Consider the following 22,182-nt stretch of genomic DNA (forward strand, 5'->3'; position numbering starts at 1 on the left):
CATGCCACAGAATCCCATCACTTTGCTTTTTATAAAACCTTCTCCCCATTTGAGCACTCACCACTTTCCTAAAAGGACCACCCTCTCAAAAGCTAACATCATGCATTGGATTCATCATCCTATACATATTACCAGAAAACATGATTAAAATATATGAATTGCAGCCTTTGTTATTTTTGGTTTGGGTCCTGTACAAAAATGTGTTAATTGGTTGTGCAAAAAAGCCAAGCCCGAAGAACACAGCACCACACAACTCGGTAAACGAGCTGGCAGCATGAACCTATGATGAGATGCAAATCTGGATAAGCTGAAGTTAAAAGCCACAAACACCTTTTTACTAAATACTTTAACCAGTAATTCAAACGATAGGCAATGATATTATAATTCAAGGCAGACAGGAACAGATACCAGAGCAATGGTACTATCCAAACTCTTTATATCTTCCGAAACCATCTTAGTGGTAAAAAGCAGTCAAAGAAAACCATATATTAAGCTGTGTGAAAAGTAAAATAAACTGTTCAACTGTGAGACACATCTTCATTAAAGAGAAATATTAATATTGATTACAGTTCAACAATTAAATTAAAAAAGCACAATTTATGACAGAGTCTGTGTTAATACATGAAGGTAGGATAAGTCAACCAGTACTCTTTTTTTTTCCTGTAAAGTGTGTTACATGAAGTATGATACACAATGAACTATTATACCAACAAGTGATAAGTAATAAGAGCCAGTTAACAAATATATGAGTTGTTCTACTCTTTAATTAAGCTGGTCAGTTCAATGTGTGAACTTGTTAATGAAATTACTGTGTACGAGATGAAATGTGAATCATATTTATTAAAAAAAAAAAATGCTAATGAAAATATGTAGAGTCAAATCCAATTGTGGTTGTTAATTCATTGATTTGGTTTAGCAAGAATTACTATTACTATCTACTATTACCTACAGGTTAAGTTTTGATTGTTATGTGCCTCAATACGTTAATATAGATCAGTCTAAATGTTGAACCCTAACATAGCTGGAGCAATAATGAAGATATTTATATATTTAATACAAAATAGTTTTCAGTTTGACCATGTAGTAACATTTGTAGCTGAAAATGAAGAATAAATATCATACAGCAAAACATAAAAATAGTATGGTGTTCTTTTCGTTAATTTCTAGACTCACTCGGATCATCCTGTCAGAACGATGGCGTCTGCGAATGCGATTCAGGCCTTCTACAAAGCGAATGAAGCCATCAAGCAACTGCCACTCTTCTTCATCACTGCGCATCTTTTCACCATATATGTCACAGTGTGCCTCACCCTCCATGATTCTCTTAGTGGCAGTGATACAGGCAGGCAGTAGTAGGAAACGAGTTCGCCAAAACTTCAGAGAATCGATAAGGCTGTAAACGAAAGATGTGTTAGTTAGGAGACATTAGACAGTTCCGCAGCCCCCATTTAGCTGGGAGGCCACTTACGAGCCCAGCCCACATCCTTAGACAGTCAGCAGACAGTACATTTAATCATTTTAGCCTCAGGTACAGAGTGACAATCAACACACCTCAGCAAATAAAAACTAAAATAAAGACAATGAGGTAAAACTGCAATGAATTAAAATGCAAGATTCAATGTTAAAGCTAAAACAAAATTCATGCTGAGACATTAAGACTGTAAGGATGCAGATAGCGCAGAATAACTGACATTACAATACTTCATATTCAAAACAGTGTTTTTATACATATGTATACAAATATGCATACAAATGTACATTTAAAATTCATTGAGCTACATATACTTTGGTCACCATAAGATATGCACACACACACACAATTAAATTGCTGTTTTCTTAATAAATTATTTGATTTTCATACAAGCAAAAGACACTGAATACTTTTTGTTTCTGAAATACTAAGTAAAAAGTGCTGCTTTACTTAATCATGACGTAAAGAAATCTGTGTGGAACAGTTTCACCTGAGGTTTCTTGCTTCACTGTCTTCATTTTTGATATATATATATTTTTTTAAATTCTACATTCCTTACCGATTAGCCTTCAAATTCATTTGTTACTACAACAGGCCTAACAGTGTACTAGTATACTTGAATTTAATACAATAATGCTGGTATACTGCATATCTTATATTAAGATCTTGTTTGTGGTAACACTGTAGTAGAAGGATGCTGTACCATGTTAGCCATAATGGATGTGTTCAGAAGTTAGGTAAAATTACACCTTTCATTGGCTAACTGAAAAGATTACAATATGCAAGCTCTCAAGGCAGCGAAGGCTCCTTCTTCAGGCAACTTGTAATCATCGAAGATGGGGCCTATGTTGCCTCGAGAGCTTGCATATTGTAATCTTTTCAGTTAGGCAATGAAAGGTGTCATTTTGCCTGACTTCTTGCGGTAACACTGTGAAAATCAAAATAAACATGCACAGAACATTCAGTATGGAAAACCCTGTAGGAGAGCTAACATTTGTGTTATGCCTTCTTTGAGAAAGGAAAAAAAACGCTAATATGTAGTAGTAGCTGTATGACCAATATATGGCAACTATAAATATTAACACTGTAGCAGACAAATTCCCATATGTATATGTGGCACAAAAATTAACAAAGAAAAATCTAGAAACTCGTATTCAGGATATCAATGATATATTGTGATGAAACAATATTGTAATATTCAATTATACCAATGTTTCAAACTCCACTTTCTTCACTTTATCAGTCTGATGGCCAGCCCTATGAAGACGTCATCTCATGGCCAGTTATGTAATTCAATGTAAAACCTGCCCCACTGGCATTCTGGACTACTAAATCCTCACCTGAAATCCTCAGAGCCAGCAGAGCAGATATACTGGTCCAGGTAGTTCCATTTATAATCTTCCAGACGCTCATGTGAAAACTCTACCCAGCAGGAAAGAAATTCAGCATTCACATGTGATGGACAAAGACTGTAGCTATACTGAATCTGAGCAGACTCATATGGATATCTAAAGAATAAAAAAAGATTATGAAGAAAATGAGCCTCCTCCTTGTTCCGAGTACACCTGTGATAATATAACTTTCAAAGGTAAGGTTAGAAATCTTATAAGGAATTAATGTCTGCCCTAAGCAGAGAATTTTGGAATGAGGTGTCTTATCAGACTGGTATTTATTCCAGAGTCTAAGCAAAGAAGATAGTCTCTAAACTCACTTTGGAAGGTAACGAGTGACAGTGATGATCTTGTCCTTCAGACAGACCTTATGGAATGTGCGTCCCATACTTAGCCAGTACTGATCTTCATCTTCTTCAGGTTTGTTCCTGGAAACCAGCCCTGAATAGAAAATGAGGGCATTGATAGGATTACATGCAGTGCAAAAATAGCAAAATCTAGTCAGAGACAATACAGATCTGGTTACTACATCATACATCTGTACACAATTGAGGGGGAACAAAAAAGATATATTGAAAGGTCGAGTCAAAATTATGTTACCACTTGAATGACAGAAACAATTCATTCACAAAATATACTTCATATTGAAAGAGGCTGAGAATATAGCAACTGTGCATCTGTAAAGTTTATCAGGAGTTTTGCATAACATTGGCCCATCTGCAGTTTTACCAGTAAGAACATGGCCAAAATTCAGAGCACTATAAATGGTAGGCCGTGAAAAGGCAGCATCCTCCAATGAAGATGCTTCTCACCTGAAGGGACAGGGCAATATTTGATTAAGGAAAATTAGAAGGAACACATTAAGAGAAATACTACAGTAGAGACTGGTTTGCTGTTAAAAAAAACCTGTTGAAGGCTGGGAAAGATGAATCTCTACCTTGGCCCAGTGCTAGGAGGATAGGGTTTGGCTTCCAAGAATTGGGTTAAGCAGATTTGACAGAGTGTGTCCTGTTTGTATTATCCAGTTCATTAAGTCATATAATATACAGTGCATCCAGAAAGTATTCACAGTGCATCACTTTTTCCACATTTTGTTATGTTACAGCCTTATTCCAAAATGGATTAAATTCATTTTTTTCCTCAGAATTCTACACACAACACCCCAATGTGGCTATACTGTACATGTACAATGCTGCATCTACACTCTCACCAAGCCTGTCTGAGACCGGAAATTTCGCAACAGACTCTCTGTCTCCCTCTTTGAGACAGCTTGTTTCAACGTTCCCGAGACCCAGCATGGAAAGTGGGAAAGTGTAGGAGCGGCATTAAGTATTCTTTACATCGCATTATCATCTTCGGTGGATATTCTCCATTGAAAAAACGTTTGCTACACTAAGATTTATATTTTGTTAAAACAAGATTTGTTTAACATGATGTTCTAGGAACATTTGCCTGGGCCCACAAAAAGCATTAATTATTTTGAAAATTGTATTACTTTGGTATTCATTATAACGCGCACTGCAAGATAACCTGCAGTGAATATACTTGACTTGAGCATTCATAGTTTTTATATTTTCTCTGTACGTTTAGCATTCATTTGCTCTGATGTTGAGGTGCTTGCTGCTTCCTCTATTCTCCACCCTAGTAGCCCGCTTCTTCTCTTCTTTCGTAGGGATCTTTCTGCGTTAAAACTGATTAAGTCAGTGTTTGTGTTGCAATTACTTAGTACATTTTCTTTAATTTTTCACTTTAGCTGGCACTTAAGTCTTCAATCTGCCTCAAGAATGATTTAAGATTTGAAGTGGTAGTGGAAGTGATGGCGAAGGTGGTAGGGATGAGAATGGCACCTGTATGCATGCGCCACATGGCCGCTGCTGAGAGTTGATTCTACAATAAAATAAAAATAAAAAGAGGAATAACCTTGGAGGTCATTCACCACCCCGGAAGTGGGTGGTAGACGTCACGTAGTACATGTGTACCAAATTTCAGGTCAATAGTTTAAACAGTTTGCGAGCTACTGGTGATTTAAAATCCCCTACAGAAACAAACAGCCACAGTATATATATCATTTTTATTTCCTGGGGTGTAGCACTAAGCTGTTTAATCTATATCTTATCGCTTTCCAGTAAAATGGAAGATCCAAAAATTACAAAAGTACTGTTCCAAGGACAAGTAAATGAAATGATTTATAGAATAGTGAAGAATACCTCGAGAGTAAAGTGGGCTGCTACTCAAGGGTGGCTGCCCAGAAAGCACTGACTTCTTGTTCTTTGGCTGCACAATAATCTGATAACCTTGCATGAGACGCTGGCAAATAAACTCCTCAAAGACTTGCTGAGCTGTCATCTGAGCTCCTTCTTCATCCCTCCTGTAAAACCCAAACAAAGATTATTAAGCAGTATGTGACTAATTACACCTTGCAATGCTGCCAGTGGCTTCACTTTCTCCAGACAAGGGTTTTTGGGAAGAGGAAAGCAATCAATCACCAGTTAGGATTAAATTCTGTATATACACCAAGAATGAAGAAATAAGGGCACAAAAAGCAAGAAATATCAATTTTTTTACATTCAGAACACAGTACACTGTGCAGACTTAGAGCTCATCACAAGTTAAGCACAGGGAATAAAAAATACTTAAAATGCAATTTTTATTTTCAGCATCTAAATCTTCACATGAATCAGACTGCCAGTTCCTGAGCAGTATTCCTCAGAGCGGAATAAAAAATAAGCTGGTATACAAAACATACCTGTCCAAGTCTGCTTCTGGCAGAAGGTTGTAGTTGCCCTCTGTGTAATCATTCTGCAAGCTTTGTTTATCTGGGAAGTAATCGGTAGTCAGCGGAAGACAGGCTGGAGTAGTAAGGGACTTCCAGTCCACTCCCACTGTGCAACAGAAACTTGGCACTATGGGGGGAGCAGACAGCGTCAAAACTTCAGAGGTAAGGCACGGTGAGATGGATGTTCCAGAGCAGGAGACAGGCAAAGATCAGGTAAAAACGTGGGCAAAAAATTGGGAGGTTTCAAAAGGATAGAGGCAAGACAGAGAAAGAGAAGGGGAAAGCCGTGTCATTAGATGGTTAAATTAGATGCTATGGCAATGCCATTCCTCCTAAACATGCGCTATCAAACATTAAACATGCGCTTAATTACAAAAAAGTGAACGTCAATCAAACTACAGCATTAATCAGTCCAGCATGCATTAAACAATGGGGCGGTGAAAGATTACGAGAAGATTACATCAGATTATTCAACATGATCTCTGCATTTCATGAAGCAGCCAACAGCAGGAGTGCCAAATTGTAGCCAAGGAGGTAAAGAAGGGGGCGAGGGTGCAGAGAAATAAAGGAGAACCAGCTTTAATAGAGGAGGAGACTGAAGACATCAGTCGCAACAAAGACTGTTTCAAGAACACACTGTGACTATCAATCTAACATTACACTGGTGAAGAAAACACAAAGGTGCAAAAACAAGGTCTGAAAATTAACATCTTTTTTGCAGGCTGGAAACCATATTCTCACTTGTCTACAAACTGATAATTTCCAAAAATGTTGGCAGCAGGCTTGCAAGGATGCCTTGTGTGCTTGCTTTGGACATAAGCTCTGTAATGCAACACACAATTAACAAAGGCTAAGAAACAGCTTTCATATCAGGTACTTACAATATATAGTGCAGCAAGGGTTCAGTTTGAGCATCGTGTAATACAGTAGTTATAACACGTCTAGCAATCTGTACAACTTGGAGGTTCACTCATGTTTCTGGCAACTTTTTAAGGGGAGATTAATTTAGAACTGAAGCCAGGAAGCAATTCTTTCCACAAAGAGTTGTGAGAGTCAGGAACAAAATACCAAGACCTGTAGTTGACACAGAAACTTTGAAAACCTTTAAGTACCACCTGGATGAGATACTTGGACAGCTTTTCTATTACCTAAACCAAGGATTCACAAACTCGGTCCTGGGGACCTGCTATGGCTGCAGGTTTTTTGTTCCAACCAGCTTCTGTTTTTAATTGGACTCCTGGGCTAATTAAGTTAACTATTATTTCCCAGATTCAATGTTTTGGGTACAATATAGAAGTTAAAAAACTTTGGGGGGGGCAAAAAAAAGTACATTAAAATGTACTAAGCAGGTATATGGGAGATTTTTTTTTTCTTTCTTTTTAACATTTTCATCTTGATTGTCTGTCTACTTTTCCAGATGTTCCAATTGTTTAATTCATTATTTACTAATTAGTGGGGCTGACAGTCAGTGTTGTTTGCCTGGGTGTCTGCTCTGCTCGTTTTAAATTGTCATTATTAACACACAATGAAGGGAGCAAACTGCACAGAGAAAGGCTGAAGTATAATGAAATCAACAAAAGAGAGTTAAGCCTTTAAATCTATAGCAAAAATAAAAATATTTCTAAATGTCTTATAAATGTGAAAATCATGGTGTTGTGCTTTCCTGAATGTAGAATAAGATAAGGGGAAAAATACCAACCAATTAAATTTTATCAGTGTTATCAGTCGTTGTCACTAATTATGAATCAGGTTGGAAAAAAAACCTTCGGCCACAGTGGGTCCCCAGGACAGAGTTTGGGAATCCCTGACCTAAACAAACAAGCTTCATGGACTGAATGGTCAACTCTCTCGTCACGTTTCATATGTTCTTATTGCACATACTTGAGTAAAAACAAGCAAATATAACATCACATGGCCCATAAAAAAGGCATCCTATAAATTATTTATGGTGTAACTGAGTTAATCTGTTACCACAAAAGATGTAATAAAATCACGACCTTAGACCCGGAAAGACAGACATCCCAGCTTCCTGGGCTACAGGAAATTTCCCCCAGCTCAGCAGGCTCTGTTTTCCCCTGGAAATCATCAAGTGTTTGGTCTTTATTCCAACTTTCTAATGCCACCTGTAGCCAGCATGAAAAGAAAGTTCTATTTATTGTGCATTATGACACTTTGTTTTTTGTAAACTGCCTGCTTTCTTTTATGATATTTTTAGTTTTTGTTATAAAGAGCTATATGGATAAACTAGTCAAAAGTGTATTACGAGTTATAATTATAAAACTTGGGCTTAAAAAGAATTATTATTAAAATATACTTCCTCTGGCTTCTCCATTACTCTCAACTGGAATACAATATTACCAAAAATTAATGAATGAATAATAAAAACTATTAATCTCATTGTGGCCATATCAGATTTGCACGTCAGAGTATAAGTTGCAAACTTTTAACAGTGGTCTAAGGGGAGAAACATCAATACATGCTAATCTTCTAAAAACCTTTAACACATCCTGTAGCCTTTTATTAATTTTACTGAACTTTACAATAATAATTCATTGTTTCCCCTTCACCTGTTGCAGAAAGTAAAAGTATTCTGGGATTTCAACTCCTTAAGGACAAAATTTTAATTATAAAAGGATTGGCTTGTATCTGCCATTTATAAATCATGAGATTATAATTTCATGGTAACAGTCATTTGTTTTCTTAGTGAAATGCTATTTCTTGAGCTCAAAGTTAATTGCATGAGTTTGTTAAAACACAGTATAAAATTCTAATCCTCTTATTATTTGCACCATGACTTTTTTGATATAAAAGACTCGCTGGAATGACATCTTTTTTCTCTCTAATTTCCTTTTGAAACCTTACCTCACTACTTCCTGAAAGTGGATTGTACTTTTTAGTTTCAGATACTTCATAAAATAGAACCGAGAAACACTTAAAATGCTTCTTGTTTTTAGAACATTGCAGTGTCACATGTTTTTGGTGAAACTGCTAGAGTTTTGCTCTAAGAAGTCTCAAATACAAAATAAGACTCATCAGCCTCAAGACACTTAGCCTCCACTAACTGCTTACATAGGAGTGCAGAACTTTACATTTTTGCTTTTGATTTAATGGAATAAGTAACAGTTTGGACTGGCTTAAAATAACAATCTAAACCCATGCTCTGCACAGTAGCACCCACAGAAGGCATTAGTTGTGCATTAGAAATGTGCTGCTGCCTCACAGTTAGGAGATTAAGGTTCACATCCCAGGTGCTCCCTGCGTGGAGCTAGCATGCTTCCCCAGTGTCTGCATGGATTTACTCCAAAGACATGCAGGTTAGGTGAACTGGCAATCTTAAAAACTGTCTCTTGTGTGTACTTGGCGTGTGTGAATGAGTGTGTGCCCTGTGATGAACCGGTGACCTGTTCAGGGTTTTTTTCCTGCCTTGTACCCTATGCTACTACCTAGGATTGACTCCAGCAAACTTCTGCGACCCTGTCCAGGACAAACAAGGTTAGAAGACAGAGTGACTGATTGTTACCAAAGAGAATTACACAAATCTGGTAAACTAAAATTTTCCCCAAAACTTTACACACTTATTTCTTGACATAACAAAAAGAAGACCAAAAAAACTGAGTACAATGTGTGTGATGCAGCATCCAGTCTTGGCAACAATGCACAAGAAAATGTAAGAATTTTAATACTGCCCAAGGTTAACATACTGAAGCTGAAATGCCAAACAGTCACAGTTGCTGAACAATTCTGTATGTTAATAAACACAATATTTGCACAGTTCCTTTACTGAATCTTAAATTAAACCAAAGGAATCATTTAGAAGAGAAAGCCGAGAACAACTCCCTCCAGGTTATCTCTACAACCATTTATTATAATTCTGTAGACTTATCAAAATCATCTTATTTCTATATCAAATTATGTTCTGACCTTTTTTTTGCTTAAGAGTTTACCAAGTACTATGGAAAAATGAGCAGATGTAAGTTTACCATTGCATAGTTTTAATTTTATTTGTCCAGTACTGCTGAAAAATATTTAGTTACTTATGTAGGGAAGCGTGTTATCATTCTAACAACAACTGACAATACGAAAACAGAAAGCAAGTTTTTTGTATTTTTATGTTGCCTAAAAAACATTTCTTCTCAAACAAGATGCCAATGGGAGTGGACGGACTGTCCATTGTAGGTGATTATCAGAAGACACTAACAAAGCCTTGCACAAAAGTTCTACAACAGCACAAAATGGGTAAAAGCAGTTCAGTATGCCACTGTGTACACACAGGAGCTGTGTGGCACTGCTAAAGTCTACTGGGAAGGGACACTATAGGGGTATAGAATGGGGGTGTTTTGGGAGGAAACAGAAGATGTTCCCTTACTGCTCTAGAAAACAAGTAATCTAGGAGATACTGAGCTCTCTCTATTTGAAGTCAAACAGGTGCCATGCGAGGCTTGCAAAAAGGCGATTCCAGGATTGCAGGTAGCACAAAGGAGAAGACAACAAGCCACACTGAGTGTGCATGGAAGACCTGACCCTTTACAGTGGTGAATGAATGTTGGGATGCTAGAGGGTGCTATACCCAAAGAGGAGCTGCCTATATTTCCGTGAAGTGATTACAGGGCAAGGCCAGAAGTAAAACTGGGATGAGGTTTAAAGCTGACTCACAGAGAGGTTTGTTAATTTTATAGTCAAGAGGAAAACTGGGGCAAAGACATACCGACAGAAGGAAGATGATAGTAAAGAAAACAGAAAGAGGCCAGGGTAAAGAGAGAATGCATTATAGTTTTACTTGGAAGGTAGGCAAGTAAGTGAGCCAATTTACTGACAACTGGCAGTGTAGCAAGGTCCAGATTTGCTTCTTTTGTGCTTTGTATTCTGTGCCCTTCATTTATTATCACTTTTATAATAAGTGCTTCTATGCTATGGCTTCTATGGTGTTATTCCACAAGCGTACCAAATCTCCTGTTAAAAATTTAACTTTTTCATAATAAAATTCCTCAGAAAGATAAAAAAAAGTGTTATTTAAGGATTTCATATGACATGTTGCAAGACATTTATTGTGTAAGTGTGTTTTAGTAGGGTGGCACAGTCGCGCAGTGGTAGTGCTGCTGGCCTTGCAGTAAGTAGACCCGGGTTCATTTCCCGGGTTCTCCCTGCTGGAGTTTGCATGTTCTCCCCGTGTCTGCGTGGGTTTCCTCCCACAGTCCAAAGACATGCAGGCTAGGTGCATTGGCGATCCTAAATTATCCCTAGTGTGTGCTTGGTGTGTGTGTGTGTGTGTGACCAGCGGTGGGCTGGCGCCCTGCCCAGGATTTGTTCCTGCCTTGCACCCTGTGTTGACTAGGATTGGCTCCAGCGTGACCCAGTGTTAGGATATAGTGGATTGGATAAAGGATGGATGGACGGAAGAGTGCTTTAGTAAGCAAATGAAGGAATCATATAATAGGGATCACGAACTTAATGTGAAAAAAGCCTGAAAGGAGAGACCAGCATTTACATAAAGGCATGTCACATAAGCATGGCAATGTTTTCTTTATGAATTGTAAATATTCTGCAGTATTCTTTATGGCTTTGGGGGAAAAAAAAAAAAAAAAGATTGTTGAAGGCATTTTTCCTCTGGCACATGATTCACATATGATTCTTAATAAGCTAAAAACAAACACAAACACAGTTTGGTGCATTTGGAATATAACCAACGTTTCTCCAATTCTGTAAGTCTGTATATGTTACATGAGATATGAAAAGCTGCGTTAGAGAACTTACTTGGATCAGGGTTGCTTGTCGTAGAGTCTTCAAATGTAGAGCCTTTGTTTACTGGGGTGCCTGTGGTAGAAGACAAATCTAACTGATGAGGCCTACCAAGGTCTGAACTAAAATGTCCACTGCAAAACCCACTTACCTGTGCTGATACTGCTGGCTGGGCTAGTAGCAAAATCATCTGTTCCATTACAGGCCAAGTGTGCCCCATTCTCCTGTTGGCGGGCCATGGTCTTTCTGGTCAAGTGAAATGAAGATGAAAAGAATACTGTCAACATGATGAAGGCTATCCTGGGCCATACACCCAAAAAAACCTAGCAAGAGCAGCAGGCAAATAATGTGTTAACATTTTTTTTATTTTAACTTTGTTGACAGCTTATTTAGAAACCACTATCATCACCAGCCAGCTTTGTAGTATCTACGAGAAAGAACTAAGTAAAGAAGGAAGGGAAACAAACCTTCCAGTTGCTTCATGGTAGGCCAACTCTAGAAGTTCAGCAGATGAATGGGTGGTATCCCTCAGACTGCTGCCCTGCAGCTCAGCCATGTTCTGTCTCGTCTGGTGATGAATCTGGATTGCTTCTCCAGAAGGTCCTAAAGAAAAAGAGATGTCAAATTACAGAGTATTTTTTTTCTGCTAAACATAACTATTTTTTCAGTTAAGGTATACTGAAGAAGATGAGTTTATTGAATCTAAAGAATGAAAAAACCACAATATTGGTATCAGCTTGATAATACAAGTATTTCTTCTGACCTCTTTATGCATATCTACATACATTCTTATACATGTAAACCAACAAGATATACAGTGAAAGTAAAAATACAAATATCCACCACAGTCAAGCACTTGAAACAAAAAACCCACAATTAGTTACGCTGTGACAGGAAGCAGGACTTCTATTGTGAGAGCAGGTACCAAAGGTGTCAATGTACAGATTAATTACAACATATTTGAAAGCTACCTTTGTCAAGTCATTACCTACTGGGAAGGTGTGCATCCAGCGTCTCCGGTTAGAGGTCAGCTTCATGGGCATGCGTGAGGGTGCAAATGGGTTAATGAGGGCCCTCTGAGGTGTGTAGCCTCCAGGGCGGATGTGCAGCATTGACTCGGCACTACCCACATGGAAACGGCCAGGAGCACTAGAATCCCTCTGAGAGTCCATCATTTTCTCTAGAAGCTCTATGACAAAGGAACAAAATGTAACTATCCACACTAGGGTCACAGATACAAAAATTTCAATCATGCTACTCTACACAAATAAATGCAGATAAGGTACAAGTAGCAGCCCACACACAGATTACATCATTTAGAAGATGCAGGCACACTAGGACTGTAATTGTTTTTCTTCCTTAAAATAATTGTTTAATCAAAAAAGTGCAATTATTAGCTTGTCTTTTTGATGGTGGGCTATATGGGAATGAAAACTAACATTAATGTTAGATTATATGCAGATCATTTCTGAAAATGTTTTCTCCATTACAGAGATACATTTGGAATCAGAGTCAACTCAAATAGCAGAGAACAATTGGTAATTTTGGTGCCTATCACCCAAACACATCCACACATGTTCAACTGGATAAATACTAAGAAGTTGGATTGCAGTAAGATGGAGGTAAATAATTCCTGATCTAGCACATACATTACATGAAGAAGGCTCATTTAAACCATAGCACTAACATTAGCAAATAATAACAAGGCTGTGGGTGTTGCAAACATCAGGATCCATTACTGACGATATCTGAATATACAGAAAATTGTATTACATTGCAACATTATCTTTAAAGTTTACCAACAATTAAGGCAGAGACATGGCTTTATAAAGATATGTCAGTTGACCTTTTTTTTTGGTTTAAGATATTAAGTAGTGCAGGTAACATCTGTTGAGTTTAACAGAACTGGAACCCCCAACTTTATGTATGCCAGTTTATCTGCTTGACAATGAAGAAAAACTACCATGAAAAACACAAATATAAAATCAAGTCTTTAAATTGAAATCACAAGAAAAAAACTGGTCTGCTGTGTCATTTAAAACATTAACTTGTTTTTTTGTACCATATGTCATGTTTCATATGACCAAATATCATTACATAAAAATCTTAGCAAAAACATCTAGGGCAATACTTTCTAAACATACCCTGTTCTACTCACCTCACAGACAACTTCACTACCACATTCATCTCTACTTCAACCTCTTTGTGAGAGATGAGAATGCACTCACCTCTTGTGCTGGTGTAACCAAGTGAACTGCTCACTTCATACTGATGTTGATGCATGCGAGGAATAAGCAGAATGTGAGAGGACCTTCCAATACTGTCATCAGAGGCCTGGCTTCGCACTTCCTCCAGTGGCAGGCCACGGCACTGTTGAGGTGGGCTGCTCGATGCATCACAGGAGCTTGAACTTTTTCTGACACTGGACTCGCGCTCTCTCACAACCCTGAAACGCAACCATAGTCAGCACTAGTCAAAAAACCCTACATGTCTGACCACACATTGTACAGAACACTAACTTATTTTAAATACAAAACAAAAATTTCTGTCTAAATATATTGTTTTTTGTTAGTATTATCATAGCTCTGTTGAGTATTCTGTGTCGCATACTAAAAGAATATCTCTGTATCTACATCTTAAAGTGATAGCAGAGCTTCTCACCTAAAATTCGTGCTTCTCTGAGCCCGTGAAGGCCCAGGCAGCCGAAAGACCTGAGCATCATATGCTTCATAATCTACCTGGATGGGAAGACTGTTCTCCGACTCTTTTGGTGCACCTATAGCTGGATGAGAAACAACAAAAGATTTAAGTTGAAAGAAGTAGGTATGAAAGTAAAGCAATGATTCAAGATGTAAAGTTTGACTAAGTGACAAAAAATGACTGTGCGCTAATTTGGATATCCTAACATAAGACAGCAGGTTGCTGCCTTGTATCAGACGCTCAGGCCTTTTGCCTGCTCTCTCACTCAATGTTACAGAATTTGGCGTGTAGGACAGAATCCAATCAAATAATGCAGACCTATACACAAAAAAGGCACAACAGATACAGCATGTCAAATTTTTGAACACTCACCTTGCTCCCTGTTGCTCCTGCTTTTCTCAGTAGGAATCTAAAATAAGACACAAAACCAAATGATACTGCGTTAGGTTTTTCAAATTCCAAACTCATATCAACTTTTTAAATTTAATTGGTTTTCAGTGGGAGATAGCACAAAACCTTTCATTGCCAAACTCTGATGCAAGTCACGAGTGGGATCACCTTAAAAGCTGCTCCTTCAGTTGTTCTTGCACTAACTATTGTACTAAGTTCAATACCATTTTTTAAAAAGCCATAGAAGTTCACAAACACCTAAAGTATTAATGATGAAATTTTCAGTCTTGTTTGAAAAGTCAACACTTCCTACATCAAGTGTGTTAAGTGGCAGTCATACAGCTAAGAACTAGATAAGCTACGGCGGCTGCCTATTTAGCTGAAACCACTTCTATGATCTAAAAATAGGGATGCTCCAATCAGGTTCTTGGGTTAATGAGGGGACTCCAATTTTTTTTTCCCTTTATCCTTTTAAAAACGTTTTACATACGCAGATATACAGAAGCATTATGTCCTGCATCAAAATGTATTTTTATAATTAAACTACAGATTACAGGTGTTAAACTGTTCATTTTCTATTAGCAATGAAATTCTGGAAGGTTTATTGTTCAGTGACCATAAAAATACTAAAGTAAATAACATTTCTTTAAAATATATACTTTAACTGATAAAAATATGTATCCATATGGAATAAAAGAAAACAAAATGTTTCTCATAATTACAAGCTGTCATATTGTTTAATTTTTTTGTAATGTACCTATCTGAAACAAGGCTTAATTTTTTCAACATTTTTGAACAAAAAAAAATTATATATATATATATATATATATATATATATATATATATATATATATATATATATATATACACATACACACACACACATACACAATTTGTTGATATTGGCAATTAAACACAGCTTAAATATAAATTAACAAGCACATGTAGGTTTTAATTTTAAATCATTAATTGCACAACAGCTTTATGCTGTTAAAATATACATTTACAATATTTATACAGGTGTGTGCGTTTTATGTCTTCAAAGTATGAACTAGACATTCATAATTCTTGAGGTGTAATTATAAATAAGGATTACATTTTTAATAATGTAGTACTTGCTTTTTTAGCAATGACACACAGCAGCAAATAATAAACAAAGCAAACCTTTAAAAAAGCTGCAAAAGTACCTAATGTTCATAAGTTGTTTATCAAGAAGACACCAAATTAGTATACTTAACAAGTTTATAACTAAGAGATACATTTTGCTGTTAAGCTAACAAAGACTACTGTTTACTATGCAGCAATTTTAAATGTGTCTTTATCTTTTCTCTTTCCAATTAAAAATGTAAGGTGCCTCAGTTAAAAAAGCTTGATGTCCAAACTCAAATATTGTCTATTTTAATTTAAATGACAAAATAAAAGGGTCTAAATTCATTAAAGCAGCATTTCTTGCAATTTGCCTAATTGCACAGGACAACCCCTCCAGTTCCATTTTCTCAATTTATTCATCCACTTTCTTTAATGTAAAGGCTAAACTCTCTTGCAAAAACAAGCCTCCATTTGCTGCGCTTTGTTTCGGATATATAGAATGTTTGCTGTCTGGGTAGAAGAAAAAAAAAAAAAAAACTATCACAATACTTTGTGTAAAGAAGTACTGCAACTAAATTACCATATAACTTAGAAAAGCAGGTGCTGAACAGGTAACAGATCAGACAATTTACCGATCGCAAATTGTGTCTTTTACAGTGAAAAAAATGGCGGATGGATTTAGATTGGCGGCTAATCAACTGGAGCATCCCTATAAAAACAATGTCAAATTACAGAAGGCTACACTGGGAGACTGAAAAAGGCAGTCCCATGTTAAAAAGAAAAAAAAAGGCATGCTGCTGGAGATGCCCTAACAGAGAAGGATGTTTGCTCTACAAACTTTTTTCCATAAATAAGTACAGACAGATGTTTCGGCTCCAGAAAACGCATGAAGAATGTTGCTGAACAAGTGCATCCCTTAAAGGCAAGGGTGAACTGATCTGCAAATGGGCTGATCCAGAAGATAGTTCTCCACACCAGATGGCTAAGAGATTCCTGGAATGATTCCAGGATCATCAACCTAAAGCTGTAGCCTTCCCAATTTAGTTTAGTATTTATGAGATGAAACAACCTATTCAGAGAACATGTCCACTTCTAGATGATTTGGAACAACAAGCCATATTAGTGTCAACATATGCCAGCTACCCACTGCCACACTAATCATCTTGTCTAGTTAATGTCCAAATACATTTAGGCGATTACACAGGCAAATTAAAGAACTTTCTCTCTATTAGGTAGGTGTGCCTATTAGAAAGTGTACATTTGATTACAAAATTGAATTTATATATATAAATACATATATTTAATTGTGGCGGGACACCCCTTCTGCATATGTTCCAGGGGAGCAACCATGGGCAACTCAATACCTTCCCCAGGATGCTTGGTGGCAGCCTCCTTAGCCGGCGGTGATGCCTCAACCTCCCGGAGGGCTCCATGGGAGATGGAGTCCTTAACAGCCCGGTTGGGAGCTGGGGTGGTCGCCAGGGGATGCTGCATGGATTCCACAGCCCAGCTGGACAACTCTTCAGTCCCACCCGGAAGTGCAATTGGAAACAGGTGGTCAAGCACCTGAAACACTTCCCGCTGGGTTATAAAAAGGAATGGCAACCACCACTCAGGGCCAGAATCGGGAGGAAGAGGACAAGGTTGCCTGGGAGGAGTGGTGGTGCCAGAAGAAAGGTTGTTTGTGTTAAGTGCTTTTGGGACTGTGTATAGCCTGTGGGGTTAATGGGGAAGACGTGTCCCACAGGTGAAGAGAAATAAAAGTCTTGTGTGTTTTACACATGCCCGAGTGTGTCTGTGCTGGGTCAGGCGCTATACAGAGTCCTGTTCACTATATATATGTGTGTGCGTGTGTAACTTTTGATCACTAAGCTTTAAAGTGTCTTACTAAAGAAGATTCCAAGTTTGTCAAAAAATTAAACAATCAACTGAAACAACCACGTGTTAAGGCTGCACTACAAACGTAAGCCACTAATTAATCATGCAGACAATGTGTGGATTTACTAACAAAAGGTATTGTATGGTCATAAAGGGCTTGCTGTTAAATTGCTTAGAGTATGTGTAATTGAGCGAGTGTTTTTGTATGTCTGTATGCTGATAGCTACTAAGCATAACTATTGCAGTTGCCAACTATCCAGTCTATTGTAACAAACTCAAAACAAATGAAGAATACAAATAAAAACTACACAAACTGTTACTGAAACTACACAACATATGCACCTTTTATCCTCAAATATATACAGAATGAAATCTGGAAACTGAACTTTTTTTTGTATAACAGCCAAACAGTCCCTTTCATTTGTATATCTTATGATGAAACTTGCAAATAGGTTTGATGAGGTTAATACAAAAAAATGAGAGGAAGTAAATATAAAGAAATAAAAAAACAAAACACAGAAAATCCACATACACTCCATTATAGTATGTATGTGCACAAGTTAAATGCCTCAGGATGGTCTTCATTAAGCAAAGCCAAGGTACACTGCCCAATAAAAGTTGTTTTTTTGCAAAGATATGACTGAAATATTGGGTTTGCTATTGCTCTCCAGATTACAGAAAGGTCAAAGTGTGCTTGCAACTACTACAAAGATTCAAAGTCTTCACTTTGGTGGCAATACATACAGAGAAGTATACTTAAGTTAATCTCCCACCACAACTACATTTTGGGAAAAATTAATAGGAAATGGAACATTATGTTGCAGCCAAAAGTTAGGCATAATCGTATTGTACTATTTCATATAATAAGCTATTTTATAATATCTACCACAAATCAAGAAAAACATGGAATATTCAGTCATTCTGCTTTTGCCTCTTCAGATAACTTTTAGCAGGCTGCTTTTACACTTATCTGTACTGTAGCTCACTGTATAGATCTTTATGCTCAATGACTAGCTGACTATCTACATAAAACAGAATGACAAACTTTTTCACCTTGGCATTGCACTGTAACTGTAACACGTGAGAAACCTGCAATCAAACCATGTAAGTGAAAGACAATGTACGAAGGTAGAAAACAGTGAAAAATTATCCATTCAAAATACATACTCCTTAAAAAGATGTAAAAAGTTGTGGTAGCAGGTTGTTTAAATAAAACAAAACATAGATACAGTATACGAGGTGTGGCAGAAAAGTAATGAGACTGGCAACACTGCAAGCGATCTGGCAACGCTGCACTGTTGTCCTTGATAGAGCACGTGTATCAGTACCCTCTCATAGCTCAGTGTGAGTTTCAACTCCTTCCGTTAACTACGTGATTTTTGTGACTGCTATTAGCGAAGTTGTGTTTTTGGTTATGCGTCACGCAAAATGGAAAAGCGGAATTTGGAGCATCGTTGTGCCATTAAATTTTGTGTTAAGCTTGGAGAATCAGCAAGTGTGACGTTTGAAAAGTTAAAACAGGCCTATGGGGAACATTCTTTATCCCAAGCTCAAGTTTTTCGCTGGCACAAATCATTTTTGGAAGGCAGAAAACACGTTGAAGATGAACACCGTTCAGGGAGGCCTTCAACTTCGAAAATCAATTAAAACATCGAACGTGTGAACACTCTTGTGAGACCAGACCGTCGTTTAACATTAAGAATGTTGAGTGAACAATTAAATTTGAACAGATTTACTGTTCATCAAATTTTGACTGAACATTTGCACATGCGAAAGGTCTGTGCCAAAATGGTGCCGAAAAACCTCACAATTGAGCAGAAGGACAATCGCAAAAACAAGTGTCTTGATCTTCTTGACAGAATCGCTAATGAGCAAGATTTCTTTAGTAGTGTGATCACAGATGATGAATCATGGATTTTTGAATACGATCCTGAGACCAAGAGGCAAAGTCAGGAGTGGCACACTGCAAACTCTCGAATGAACAAATCGAAGATCAAATCAATGCTGATTTGTTTTTTTGACAAAAAGGGAATCGTCCACAAAGAATTTGTTCCTCTAGGACAAACTGTCAACCAAGTTTTTTTATAAAGACGTCCTTGAAAGGCTCAGAAAAAGGGTCATTTGCGTGAGACCAGACATTGCAGACAAATGGATGCTCCATCATGACAACGCCCCATGTCACACTGCCCTCTCCATAACAGAATTTTTGACCTCAAAATGCATTCCTGTGGTTCCCCAGCCCCCTTATTCACCTGACCTCAGTCCGTGTGACTTTTTCCTTTTTCCTAAACTGAAAAATGTCCTCAAAGGACGTCATTTCGGGACTTTAGAAAACATCCAAAAGAGTGTAATGAACATGCTGAAGACCACACCGGTTGAAGACTTCCAGCGCTGCTACCAACAGTGGGAACAACGTCTCCATCGGTGTGTAGCTGCCCAAGGGAACTACTTTGAAGGGGATAACATTGATATTTGAAAAAAATAAAAACTTTGGTAAATAAAAAATCAGCCTCATTACTTTTCTGCCACACCTCGTACATATGTGGTACCTGCTTTTTTGTTGAGAGAAAAATTGCACTTTGTGAAATGTCATCAACTCTAATATAGCTGAGAAATACTTGTTTAGCCAACATAAGCCTGAGCTGCTCCAACACTGAATAACAAGCAACAAGACCAGCTGATATGTGACACACACAGCTTTTACATATGGAGCTGTACAATATCCTTCCTTCATCAACCTCCACTTTCATGAAAAACAAAGATGGTACCTTCTTCCCAGCAAGCTTAATTCTTGGTGTGAAGTAATTGCAGGTCTGCTGACTCTTAGACGGATAAAAGCTAAAAGAGCAAAGCAAAATATTTTTGTATAATTTTTTCTGCTGATCAATGATTTACTTTTACTTTCAAGGGGTGGTTTACTGCTTGACAGGATGCATTAATGATCTGAATGCTGACCTGTGATTGATCCAGTGGGGTAAGTTGTAATCATCTCCCAAACGAGAGTCTCCAGCAGTGGTCCAGTTATGCAACTATTAAAAAAAAGAAAAAAGGATGACAATGGCTTGTGCTATGTACATGGCACTAGAGTCCCTAAACAGCAATCACAATTTTGAAAACATTTTAGCTAACTTGGGGTGCGTGCTGCAGTGCATAAAAATTATAACCAAAGGAAAGCTAAATTATTCATTTTTAAATGTATAATTAAAATGAAGCACTCTGTGCTGATGAGAGGAGATCATAAAACATAAGATGTAACAGAGAGGATTCCACACATACTGTATAGTAAGCCTTGCTTTAGACTTAGAACACATATGCTATATTAGAATCAACCAAAAAATGGAATGAGGCAGGGGAAAAAAAAAGAGCACCACAGAAAAATACAATTGACTTTTTGTTCAATTCTAGAAAAAAACAGGGAGATTCAAAATTGCTTACCGCACCTTAAAAAGTGGAACAGCATGCAATGGCTGTTCTCCCATGCAAACAAGGTCAACACCGATGCCTGTAAACATAAGAAACACTTCAAAGTTTTCACTTGTTCTCCAAAATTACACCATATTTCCACAGAAATATCAAATGTTTTTAATTTTGAAATTTTTTTTATAGCAGAGCAAGGTTATAAATCACTAAGGCAGACATCTTGTTTCATGTCAAAACAAAAAAATAGTGATGCATTTGTGATAACCATCAAATGTTTCAGCAACCCTTCCACGTCTGAAAAATGAAGATTACTTTCAGAGGCAATGATAACCTCAGTGACCAGTTTAACTTCTACCATACTGCATTTTCTCAGAGTCACTCATGAGAAGGCCAGGCTGTAGTGCAGTAAGGATAGCTCACCATTGTCAATCATGCGCTGTTTTGTAAGAATCATAAGCAACCGATCCACTTCAAATACCCCAACTCCTGGAGTGATTACTACCGACATCTGGCCAGTACGATCAAAGTTTCGATTGACATAGTGCTTGTCAAATACTGATGGGACAAAAAGAAAAAAAAGACAACCAATTGTAGAAGTGCTCAATAGTGAGGATACCAATATCTTTAAGAAGTAACAATTCCAACTCACCATTGAAGGAAAGGTTGATGGCCTCCAGGTAGTTTCCCTGTGCTGCTGTAGAGTTATGGGCACTGGGGAACCCATCTATAAAACAGAAGGTCTTGTTGAGGACAAACATTCTTATTTCAAGTCTCCACTGAATCCTATCTTATTAAATTTGAACTTAAGCAATTGTATCTCTAATGTGCAATCTTTAAAGAGAAACAAATGATTTTACAAGTTACACTCTTAACTTTACACATGACAACCTTGTAAGGCAGCCTTCTAGAAAAATCTAAATCATAAAAACAGTTGATCTGCCAGTACAACTGGTTCAGAGTCCTTAAAAGGCTGAAATGCAAAAGTTATCAATAGAAAAAAAGCTAAAAATTCTTTATGAAAAGAAGTTGTCACATCTCCAAAGATAGTATAAAAAGTGGTTGAATGTTTAAAAAATTTCTTTATAAATTTATGAACTAAAAGCTGAAGAATTGGAAGCATCAGCAGGATAGAACATACCTGCTCCCTGTAGTCGCACCAAAACTGGATACTGGATGAAGAGCTTTTTAATTGTCACCAGCAAAGTTGTCCATTCCTCTCGTCTCTCGTTCTGAGCTACAACTCTACAACAATACATAAAACATCAGGAGCAACCTGGTTTACACTGTGAAGGTTCCTTGTAATACATAACATAAACTCACAACATGCAAAA

The 22,182-nt window shown here is 37.4% G+C and overlaps 1 protein-coding gene across 6 annotated transcripts in view; it reads right to left on the reverse strand.

Annotated features, from left to right (window-relative positions):
* The window catches only part of depdc5 (DEP domain containing 5, GATOR1 subcomplex subunit), a 70,087-nt gene that overhangs the window by 22,452 nt on the left and 25,453 nt on the right, over nt 1-22,182 (reverse strand). For 5 of the 6 annotated variants that reach the window (XM_039771686.1, XM_039771685.1, XM_039771687.1 and 2 more), the window contains 18 exons: nt 21,990-22,093; nt 21,501-21,575; nt 21,272-21,406; nt 20,872-20,933; nt 20,387-20,460; nt 20,200-20,269; nt 14,447-14,483; nt 14,036-14,156; nt 13,603-13,820; nt 12,363-12,563; nt 11,842-11,977; nt 11,526-11,620; nt 11,390-11,449; nt 5,609-5,792; nt 5,070-5,230; nt 3,183-3,303; nt 2,812-2,979; nt 1,174-1,393 (listed from right to left, as the gene is read on the reverse strand). In XM_039771686.1, coding sequence (XP_039627620.1) covers nt 1,174-1,393; nt 2,812-2,979; nt 3,183-3,303; nt 5,070-5,230; nt 5,609-5,792; nt 11,390-11,449; nt 11,526-11,620; nt 11,842-11,977; nt 12,363-12,563; nt 13,603-13,820; nt 14,036-14,156; nt 14,447-14,483; nt 20,200-20,269; nt 20,387-20,460; nt 20,872-20,933; nt 21,272-21,406; nt 21,501-21,575; nt 21,990-22,093 — 2,242 coding nt within the window. The remainder of the gene's footprint in view (nt 1-1,173; nt 1,394-2,811; nt 2,980-3,182; nt 3,304-5,069; nt 5,231-5,608; nt 5,793-11,389; nt 11,450-11,525; nt 11,621-11,841; nt 11,978-12,362; nt 12,564-13,602; nt 13,821-14,035; nt 14,157-14,446; nt 14,484-20,199; nt 20,270-20,386; nt 20,461-20,871; nt 20,934-21,271; nt 21,407-21,500; nt 21,576-21,989; nt 22,094-22,182) is intronic. The other variant, XM_039771684.1, reaches the window with a different exon arrangement.

The sequence above is a fragment of the Polypterus senegalus genome, chromosome 12 (genome assembly GCF_016835505.1).
Source record: "Polypterus senegalus isolate Bchr_013 chromosome 12, ASM1683550v1, whole genome shotgun sequence".
Taxonomy (NCBI): domain Eukaryota; kingdom Metazoa; phylum Chordata; class Cladistia; order Polypteriformes; family Polypteridae; genus Polypterus; species Polypterus senegalus.